This window comes from Euleptes europaea, chromosome 19, assembly GCF_029931775.1.
Source record: "Euleptes europaea isolate rEulEur1 chromosome 19, rEulEur1.hap1, whole genome shotgun sequence".
Classification (NCBI taxonomy): domain Eukaryota; kingdom Metazoa; phylum Chordata; class Lepidosauria; order Squamata; family Sphaerodactylidae; genus Euleptes; species Euleptes europaea.
Window position 1 is genome coordinate 2,140,452 of NC_079330.1, and position 11,205 is coordinate 2,151,656.

An 11,205-nucleotide genomic window follows, 5' to 3' on the forward strand; every position below is an offset into this window, starting at 1 on the left:
AGTTCTCTCTTTCCATCCCATGTATAATTTTATAAGCTGCTGACAAGAACCCCACCCCCCAAGTGATCTTGTTCCTAAATGGATTTTTAAAGTATTTCTTCACACAACACATAGTTAAATTGTGGAACTCCCTGCCCCAGGATGTGGTGATGGCTGCCAACTTGGAAGGCTTTAAGAGGGGAGTGGACTTGTTCATGGAGGAGAGGGGTATTCATGGCTACTAGTTAAAATGGATACTGGCCATGATGCCATACCCATTCTCTCCAGGATCAGAGGAGCATGCCTATTATCTTAGGTGGTGTGGAGCACAGGCAGGATGGTGCTGCTGCAGTCGTCTTGTTTGTGGGCTTCCTAGAGGCCCCTGGTTGGCCACTGTGTGAACAGACTGCTGGACTTGATGGGCCTGGGTCTGATCCAGCAGGGCTTTTCTAATGTTCTTATGTTCTTAAAAATTTATTCACATTATTTATAATCCGCCTTTCTCCCTGGGACTCCCCACAGATTACACAGAGTGAGTCAATACAATTGACAGGTCGGGATCTTCAATAAACAATGCAATAGGATTCGGGTTGTCGAACCAGCCAGAAAATCTTAACACTGGCAAATTCTTTAGCTTTTCGTGGTAGGGAAGGTACATCCTTGAGGCCTGCGACGTGGAACGCGGCCTGCCTACACTTTGGCTAAGTCTGGTAGCTGAGGCTTAGCAGGGCTGCGGAGGTGTGAACAGGGATTGGGGGGGGGGGCTGGCGTATCTGCAACCTGAGCTCAGGCTCTGCTGCGGAGACCCTTATCGGCACTTTCCGAAGTGTGAGGTTTCGAAACTCCCTCCTAATCTGCCGGTGTTGACAGGCAGCAGTTAAAATATCCTCCCTGCCCATTAGCCCCCCCAAACCTCCAGTATAGGAGGGCCTGTCTCCTGCCAGGCGCTGAACACAACTTCGGAGGGGGAAAGGTACATCAGCCAATGAGACATCCTTGTTTGAGGGGCTTCCTTAGAATCATAGAGTTGGAAGGGACCACCAGGGTCATCTAGTCCAACCCCCTGCACAATGCAGGAAACTCACAACTACCTCCCCCCCACACACCCCAAGTGACCCCTACTCCATGCCCAGAAGATGGCCAAGATGCCCTCCCTCTCATCATCTGCCTAAGGTCACAGAATCAGCATAGCTGACAGATGACCATCTAGCCTCTGCTTAAAAACCTCCAGGGAAGGAGCGCTTACCGCCTCCCGAGGAAGCCTGTTCCACCGAGGAACCGCTCTGTTAGAAAATTCTTCCTAATGTCTAGACAGTGTCAGACCTTTGCTGTTAGCAGGAGTAAAGGCTCTTGACATGAGTAGGCCAGTTTCTGGCTACACGTCAAGTCCTTGGTTCTCATGCCTGTAAACTCTGTGTACAGTTTCGCTCGTCCTGTTTTCCAAAACTGCACTCTAATGTTTAGTCTTCCAACCTGGGAATCGCTTATCTCGGGGTTGCTTAGCCATGTTTACCTTCACAGCCTGTAGTGCTTTTAAACATGTAACCTGCCTATGTTTCGCCATTACCAGCCTCACCTGCCTATAGGCAGTCAGTCCTTTAATCTGTCTTTTTGCTCCTAATAAAGTATTACTGCTTCAGAGCTACCTGCCTGGATGAGTTTGCTTATGGGATGCTAGGGACAGACGCCTGATCCTGACAGACAGAAACTCTTTTGATTTAATTTCAACCCATTGGTTCTGGTCCAACCTTCTGGGGCAACAGAAAACAACTCGGCCCCCTCCTCTATATGACAGCCCTTCAAGTGATTGAAGATGCGGATTCTTCTTTGCGCCCCTCAAAGTAGGGGGAGAACTCATTTGGCCCTTCATAACACAAGGTTGGGGAGGGCAGGCAGCGTGGTACAGTCCCAGCCTCATCCGATCTCAGAAGCTAAGCAGGGACGGTGCTTGGATGGGAGACCTCTGAGAAAGACTCTGCAGAGGAAGGCAATGGCAAAGCCACCTCTGCTTCTCACTTGCCTTGAAAACCCCTTGCTATGGTCGCCATAAGTCGGCTGCGACTTAACGGCACTTTACACACTTCACACACACACACACAACACAATGCTGACACCATCTTAGTGTGTCTCCAAACCAGTTCGATCAGCAATAGCAAAACCTCTCTGGACCTAACCTCCACAAAAGATCAATTCCAGGGCATGATCTTTCCTTCCTGGCAGCATTCCAGCCCCTTTGCCCAGAGAAACGTCTGTGCTATAAAATGAGATGAGGCAGAATTAGAAAAACGCCAGGGCTGGAAAGGCGGGCGAGGCTATTATTGCCAGGGTCCCACAAACAGGTGAAGATTGCTGCTGCTCTATTGGTCTGGAACTAGATTTTCAAAGGCCAGTTTGAAGGAACTAAAGTCTTCTCATCTGCACCAATTTGACCTAATTGTGCTTTCATTCCTGCGGATCCTTCCATGCCGGGGACGCACCTGTTGATCCCATCTCTCTCCTAGTGCACGTGTTAGTTAACTCTCACGGGGTCACCCGTTTTCCCTTTACAACAACCCTGTGAAGTCGGTGCCGTGCTATCCAGAATGGCCTTCCTTATTCTGGGGTCAACCGGTGAGTTCCACATCCAAGATGGGCCCTTGTGACATGGGCTTAGACCCGGCCAGCAGCAGCAGCAGAGGAGGAGGAGGAGAAGAAGAGCTGGTTTTTGTATGCCGACTTTCTCTGCCACTTAAGGGAGATTCAAACTGGCTTACAATCACCTTCCCTTCCCCTCCCCACAACAGTCACTCTGTGAAGTAGGTGCGGCTGAGAGAGCTCAACAGAGCTGCAACTTGCCCAAGGTCACCCAGCTGGCTTCACGTGTAAGGAATTGGGAAACCAACCCAGTTCACCAGATTAGCCTCCGCCGCACATGTGGAGGAGTGGGGAATCGAACCCGGTTCTCCAGATCAGACTCCACCGCTCCAAACCACCGCTCTTAACCGCTACACCACACTGGCTCCCTATATCACACTCTACCCTCCTGAGGGCAACAACAGCCCTTGTGCCATGTCCAAAGGGCAGCAGGTTTTGGACACAGCAGGACCCCGGGGGGCCAGCTACCTTCCCTCTGCAACAACAGTCTGGGCCGTTCCATTCACAAGCAGGGCCCTTTTTGCATGGGGGGGGGCTGCACGGTGGTGGGGGCGTTCAGACCAGCCTTGCTGCTCGCAGGGCTCTCTTCTCAGCACAGCAAGCCCCCTCGGCCTCCATCTCCGTCCGTTTCCAAACCCTTCCCTGCCAACCGCCTCCCCGCTGGGCTTCATTAGCGTCAGCTAAAGGTGTCCAACGTGGCTGACAAACCGAACGCAGAGCCCTTTGCCGGCCAAGCCCGACACTCCAGAACGAACTCTGACCCGGTATTAAGCTCCAACCCAGCCAAAGACTCCTTGCCAGCAAAAGGAAAGGAAGAAAGAAAAAAAAGGCTTTTTGTCTTCAGTGGGGCAGAAGCGTCACACCTACAGCAAGTGGGGTGGGGACGTTCGCAGACCCCCGGAAAAGGCAAGCTGAGGACTGGTAACGGAACCCCCCTCACACAGCTGCCAATGTGCCACAAGGCATTATTTCAACAATCAAATGCACCCACGAGCCCCAAAGCCCTCATGCACGCAAGAGTCTGCCTGCCGTGTCTCTGCATGCGGTGCGGCAACAGATTATCCTTGCCGCAGAAAGAGAGCAGAAGTCATCTTCCAGTCAGATCCTACAGTTCTGCCCTGCTTTTCTACACCAGGAGCATCCAGATGGCTGTGATGCAAGGACAATGTGATGCAAATGGCCCATCCTCCAAGGAGGCTGCCTGTCATAGCTCTGCCTGAGTCACAATGTTAGGCTTTCTACTTTTCAACCATATCCTGCCAGAGATGGATAAACATGTCCTGTTTCTGCATCTGAAATGTCTGCCCTCTCTTTCTGCAGAGGTGGAGGAGAACTAACTAGAAGAAGCTAACTGCAACAACTCTGCATGAGTACATGGGCTCCTCTGTAGCCTCTTTGCAGTCATTCTTTGCAGGGGGTGACTAAATCTGCATCTGTTTTAGCATCTGGAGCATTCAGTCATTCACTCATTTTGCAGAGATGCTTCTCAACTGCCTGCCTGCAGATAGGGCTGCCCGTTGTGTCTCTGTGTGAATCCCTCTTTCTAATTAGCCTCCAGGGAAGAAAAAGCCAGTAAACTTTGCCTCATCCCTATATTATGGAATAGAATTATGGGCCCTCGAAGGAGGTTTGCCCCTTTCCACTGGGCTGGCACTCCCAGAACACGTACAGAAATCCCAATGGTGTGCTCCTCTAATTCTTAATGTTATCCAAAAGTCCAACTCTTGTGGAGCGTAAGAAACCCACCCCTAGTTTCACTCCGAATGAAGCTTGGCTCGGCCTCCAGGGATCTGAGAAATACGCCTGTCATGCCAGGCTTCTTGCAACTTTCCTGGCTGGGCAGGTGATCATTTGTCACCATTAAACAGCACCGTTCTGCTCCCATGTCTCTCCAGGCGCCTCGCTGTGCCAACCTGAGTAATGCCTCCCGACAGGGGCGTAGGTGGGAGGGGGTGTCTCCCCCCTCCAGCCATCACCTTCATTCCCGGCTCAGCTCAGTTTTGGTTTCCGGTGCTTTGCTTGATTTCTGGCTCGACTCTGGCAGGAACCCTTCAGTTGCCCTCCATCCCTTCAGTGACGCCTTTTAAGCCCCTCTTCCGGTCTCGCATGACTTGCCGCCACTTCAAAGGGCCGTGACGCCACCGCTAGGCTGTCGTCAAGGCAGGGTCTCCGGCTTGCGCCTGCAATTGGCACTGGGCCCCCCGTGCCCTTATTATGGCACATTAACATTTTTTGCTCAGGTGCCCAGAGAGCCACCCATCTGCCCCCCAGAGACACCAGGTCAGTGCTCAGCGTCATGCGCCCGCTTTCCCCGTCTGATCGCCTGCTGAAGTCACTCGCCAATTCCCACAGTGGCACAGATGCCCCTGCCTCGCTGACCCCGCTAACAACACAAGGGGGTCTGGTGCCAGCAGGCTGGGCCTGCTCTTAGCTGGAGCAGGAACCAAAAATTGGGGGCCAGGCTCAGATCTCTTCTATAGGGGAACTCAAAGCAGGAACGGATCCAGCAGTTTTTTTGTGTGTGGGGGGGGATCACTTGGAAGGGCCCCTGCTGATTCTAATCACTACCCAGTCCATCTTGACCTCTGCCAATCGGCCTCACCCCTTTCGAAGTTGCTATATTCATTAGTGATGCCAACACCAACTATAATAAGCCAACCATAGCAGTGGGTACCTGTTGCATCTCTTCATGATTAACTGTTCTGGTCTTCCCTCGTTCCAATTGGAATCTGCTGGAAGTAAGGGTAAGTTCTGCTTGCAGTTGGTGTGAGTAGTATTCAAATCGCTCCTGATGGGGAGACACAGCAGAATTACCGGTTGTTTTTCTGTCGAACTTGGTTTATGTATTCACTTGTAAACTGGATTGAGCAGGTGTTCTTGAGTGGCATTTTAGAAATATTCTGACTATTTAATCCATGTAGAAATTTGAGAGATTCAATGATTTAGTCTGGTAAATTTTTAGAGAAGTAGTCTCTATATTGTGAAGGCATATGTCCATGTGTATTTTAAAAAATCTTTTGTAATCCGCAATCTCTTCTTCTTTTTTTATGAAACATATAAGGATATAAAATGGACAGTGTCTTCTCAACTGCTGCTGGTGTGGGAAAATTTGGGCATCTCAATCAGCAACAGGAAAACGCTGAGCACTGACAAGGCTCTTTCAGTGCTCGAAATGATTCACAAATCCTTGCAATAACCCTGCAGGGCAGGCCAGAATTACAATCTCCACACTGCAAATGTGGAGGCTGAGAGATTAGCTTGCTTAAGGCCCCCTAACGAGTCCATGGCAGAGAGGAGATGTGAACCCAGATCACAGCTTGTTTCCATCTCCCTAGATTGTCTTTTTTCAGAGCCACACAAAATCACCAAACTCCCTTGTAGCATTTCTCTTGGGGAAATTTTCCCCTCTCCCTCGGAAAAGACATGATAGAGGTCTATAAAATTATGCATGGTTTGGAGAGAGTGGACAGGGAGATGTTTTTCTCCCTCTCCCATAATACCAGAACGCAGGGTCATCTGCTGAAGCTGGAGGGTGAGAGAATCCAAACAGATAAAAGGAAGTATTTTTTCACACAACACATAGTTCAATTGTGGAACTCCCTGCCCCAGGATGTGGTGATGGCTGTCAACTTGGAAGGCTTTAAGAGGGGAGTGGACATGTTCATGGAGGATAGATAGGGCTATCCACGGCTACTGGTCAAAATGGATACTAGTCATGATGCATACCTATTCCTCCAGGATGAGAGGAGCATGCCTATTATATTAGGTGCTGTGAAACACAGGCAGGACGGTGCTGCTGCAGTCGTCTTGTTTGGGGGCTTCCTAGAGGCACCTGGTTGGCCGATGTGTGAACAGACTGCTGAACTTGATGGGCCTTAGTCTGATCCAGCAGGGCTTTTCTTATGTTCATATGTTCTTAAAAAAATAGCATATGAGTTTACAAAACAGGTTTTCCTGCTCCCAAGGCATTGGGGCTTGGTGATTAAGCCTCAGAACTTCAATAGGGGGATGCATCTCCCCCGGGGCGGCCTCGTGAGACATTGTGAAAAATTCATCAAAAATTCTGAAGCTCATTGCAGGCCCCGGAAGCGACGTCTAATTAGTCAGCACAGCATCCATCCCCTGCTAGGTGTGTTGGCTTCCCAGGGAGTACCGAATGATATTCAGTGCTGTGTGTAATGCCACGATTCTCAGGAAATGCAGGAAAAGGGCACAAAGTGATCCTGGATGCTGAATTCAGCTTCCTGGAGAATATCAGTTTCTATTTTTTAAAAGCAAGCTTCTATCCCTCATGGCTGCAAAGATATGCTTGGAAGCATTTATTTGTTTGCTTGTTTAATATGTTTCTTACACTGCCTCTCAGTTGAAGTTCCCAAGGCAGCTCACAGGAAGATCACATGAACACATGAAGCTGCCTTATACTGAATCAGACTCCTGGTCCATCAAAGTCAGTATTGTCTACTCAGACCGGCAGCGGCTCTCCAGGGTCTCAGGCAGGGGTCTCTCCCCATCACCTACTTGCCTAGTCCCTTTAACTGGAGATGCCGGGGATTGAACCTGGGACCTTCCGCATGCCCTCCTTGTTCTCCTTCCTCGCCGGTCTTTTTGCTTAGGTTGAGAGGGTGAATCTCCTTCGGCAAACCAACTGCCCCCCCTGACTTCCCCACACGTACAGCCAGTCATTCACAGATCTGCCACAACAGAGAAGCCTTCACCCTATTTCCTGTCTTCCCCCTCCCCATTGTAATATTTCTCTGTGGGTTCTGGGTCCCCCGCCTGCCCCATTCAGACGGACTTTGCAAGCCAGTCAAGCAGCTGAGTATTCCCCCAAACCGACAGCTACCCGGAGCATCAGGCAAGCGGACGGCAGCAATTTCTAGACCAACAGCATGAAAAAGATCGCCAGCATCTGCCAAGATGAAAACTGCTCTTTTCATGCCCAGCCAAAGCACAGCAGAAAAAAAATTCCACCTGCCGAGAGAGCGTGAGAGAGCGCGCGCGAATGTCAGCAGAGATGCTCAATTAATTCCTCCTCCTCCACAACACGGGAGGAGACCCCCCTTGAACCAATCCTTGGGCATCTTCCAGGAGTTTGGGGGTGGATTTGGGAGGGATCGAGGGAGATATAAAAAGCTGGGAGAAGAAACAGCCCTCTCACCTTGCCTCGGGAAAGCATCTCTGAGACCCTCTCGGCCAGCCCGGATAGCAGCAGAGGCACCTCAACGATGAACCCCAAATTTATCTGCCCCGGCTGGTTTCTGCTGATTCTACTTTTCACACATGACCAAGGAAGAGCCAAGCCAATGACCGACATACAGGTAAGAGACCCCACCTGATTTCCCTAGAGAGGATGGGGGCACCTTTGGAATGGAGAGAGATACCCAGTTATATTCATAGCATTACGGAGAGTAGCTGACAGGGAGAAAACGATTAATGAGAAATGCCGCACTGGAGAAGAGTTTTGTGGATACCGTAAAAAGACAAATAGGTGGGTTCCAGATCAAATCAAACCTGAACTTTCCCTAGAAGCTAAATGAAGGCTATCGTACTTTGGTCACACCACCACGAGAAGGCCAGGGCCAACTGGATAATGCCAATAATGCTAGGAAAGGTTGGAGACAGCAGAAAAAGAAGATGAAGAAGAGCTGGTTTTTATATGCCGACTTCCTCTACCACTTAAGGAAGAATCAAACTGGCTTACGATCGCCTTCCCTTCCCCTCCCCACAACAGACACCCTGTGAGGTAGGTGGAGCTGAGAGAGCTCTAAGAGAGCTGCGACTAGCCCAAGGTCAGCTGGCTTCATGTGTAGGAGTGGGGAAACCAACCTGGCTCACCAGATTAGTATCCATCACTCATGTGGAGGAGTGGGGAATCAAACCCGGTTCTCCAGATTAGAGTCCACCGCTCCAAACCACCGCTCTTAACCACTACACCCAACATGAGATGGATTGACTGAATAAAGGAAGCCATGGCTCTCAGTTTGCATGACTGTTGATGATATCACATTTGGGAACTCACAGGGTCTCCCTATGTTGGAAGCAACCTGATGGTACTTAACACATACGCAGAGTAGGAAGGGTGCTTGGAGATCATCTAGTCCAACCTCCTGCCCCATGCAGGAATGCAAGACTACAGAACCTCTGGCAGACGGCCACCCATGGCCTCTGCTTTAATCCCTCAGGTGAAGGAGAGTCCACCTCCTCCTGGGGCAGGCTGCTCCACTGCTGAGCAGCTCTTACCACCAGGGTAGTCTACAGGAGGAGAGCGAGATTCGAGTCCAGTAACACCAACCAGATTTTCAGTATGAGCTTTGTAGATTCAAAACTCCCTCTAGCAACCTTATAGATTAGGCTGAGGAAGAGAGATTTGCAAATCCAGTCACAGTCCTTGCAAACTGGATACTCCATCGGGGGGGGCTGCTCGCCTCAGCTTCCCCCTCTGTAAAATGGGAATAACGGTGGCCTCGCACAAGAGTTCCTGCTTCCTGGTCTTTAGGTATTCGTTTACAAAAGTGGCTTTTGGGGATGCATTTCACTTCCAACAATACTAATCTGTCTTTATCTTTTTAGAGAGCAAGCAGAATTTTCCTCACTTTGTTTTGGTACCTTGCTTAGTCATTGGAGATGCTGATTTATTATTATTGCTAATAATCACATCAATAATAGTAATCATTAGCCAGACCGCGCCAAGAAAACCAGAATTCCATCACCTGCATAAATTCTGCAAAATGACCCAAAATTAGCATGCCATGATGGAAATTTAACTGGTGAGCTTTTCTTCTTCCACCTCTCTCTCTTTCAGGCCTTGTCTAAAATATTAGAAGAAGACCTAGAGCACCCGCTGGGGTCTGAGGAAACAGAGCAGGAGCAGGATGAGTCCCTCCTCACTGGGGCCTTGGAGCAACAAGACGCTCTGCCCCCCTGGGCCAGGAACCCCAGAGAGGGGGCCTTCCAGAGGCTCCTCAGCGATCTTCTGGGCTCCTCCCGGAGCTATCAGGGCAGAAGCAAAAAGGGTCTCTCCAGGGGCTGCTTCGGTGTCAAGCTGGACCGGATCGGAGCCCTGAGCGGGCTGGGATGCTGAACGGTCGAGAGGACGGTAAGTCAGAGACACACCAGGTGCCCTCCATGCATGTTAACACAGATGACGTTTTGCATGAATGTGAAATTCAATCAGTCTAACGCTGCAAACTCCTGCCACTGAAAACAGTTCTGTGCTGGAGGAGAGGCAGGCAGCAGGGAAATTGCCGTGCAGCAGTGGTTCCCTAAAGGGCAGGCGGCAAGAAAAAATAGACTGGGCCACATCTAGGCTAGGGTTGCCAGGTCCCTCTTCGCCATCGATGGGAGGTTTCTGGAGTGGAGCCTGAGAAGGGCGGGGTTTGGGGAGAGGCTTCAATGCCATAGAGTCCAATTGCCAAAGCGGCTATTTTCTCCAGGTGAACTGACCTCTATCGGCTGGAGATCAGTTGTAATAGCAGGAGATCTCCAGCTAGTACCTGGAGGTTGGCAGCCCTAATCTAGGCTCTGGTCTGTGCATGAATCACTGGTGACCTCTGACTAATTAGCCAGCCACACTCATCTACCTTGCAAGGCTGTTGTGAGGAAAAAAGGAAGAAAGGTTGAGAGCACCACCCTGAGCTCCTTGGAAGAAGGGTGGAATAAAAATGTATTAAAAAATAGATGAAGAATAAGTTTGCATAGAACTCAATCCCATAGTTTGAAAGACAAAGGCCCCTCTCTTTGGTCTTCGGTAGTGTGTGTGTGTCTCCGGCAGACACTCCCTTAGAAGAGGCTCTCCTTCCTGGGTGAAGGGGTCCCTCTTCTAGGGTGTCACTCGCCATCTGCAGTTTTTACGATGCCTGTTTTATATATATAGGTAAGTATTTAAATAATACGCGCCTATATAATACCTATAAAATAATGCCTATTTTATATATGTAGGTAAGCATGTTTTAAAAATCTGCAGACCAACTAACCAGGGACACCTTGTTAATCTGCCGAAATGCTTTCCCCCAATTAATCTAACAAGTCAGTCCACGAAATGTTGCAGCCCTGTATGGTTTTGCTCCCATGACTGTTCTGAGGCCATGATTTTGGGGCACAGGGAGTTAATTTTGCTTTGCTTCCTCCTGCAGGCGGCGGCCCCCCCAGGCCTTCCAGTGAGATCATCACCCCCTGTCCCTCCAGACCCCTCGTTCAACCCCAGCAATTAATGCCACATCATACAGACTTCTTGTAGTCCTGACTCTAACTGCTGCCCAAATACCATTCGACCATCAAGGGCTCATTCACACCTGCCTGCCAAAGAAAAACCAGAAGTGTTTTTTCATGCAACCCATACGTAACAAATGGAATCTGGAAGAGGGCAGTGGTGGCTTCTTACTTAAACAAGAAGTTGGCAAATTCTTGGGAAATCCACACACGCGTTAGCCATAATAGCTCAATAGAACCTCCATGTACAGGGGCAATGTACCTCCGAATGCAGGATACTGGGAGAGGAAAATAGTGGAAGGCTATTTCCATCTCTCTTTCTACTTGCAAAGTCACTAGGAGCATCTGGGGGGCCACGTTTGGATGTAGAGTGCTAGATTAGAT

General features: G+C 49.9%; 1 protein-coding gene across 1 annotated transcript; it reads left to right on the forward strand.

The window, feature by feature from the left end:
• The first annotated feature begins 7,838 nt into the window (after window positions 1–7,838).
• LOC130491693 (C-type natriuretic peptide 1-like) lies at window positions 7,839–9,694 on the forward strand. Its single transcript, XM_056865480.1, has 2 exons — window positions 7,839–7,931; window positions 9,416–9,694. Exons 1-2 carry the CDS (start codon window positions 7,839–7,841, stop codon window positions 9,692–9,694), a joined length of 372 nt encoding a protein of 123 aa, XP_056721458.1.
• Window positions 9,695–11,205: the final 1,511 nt, after the last annotated feature.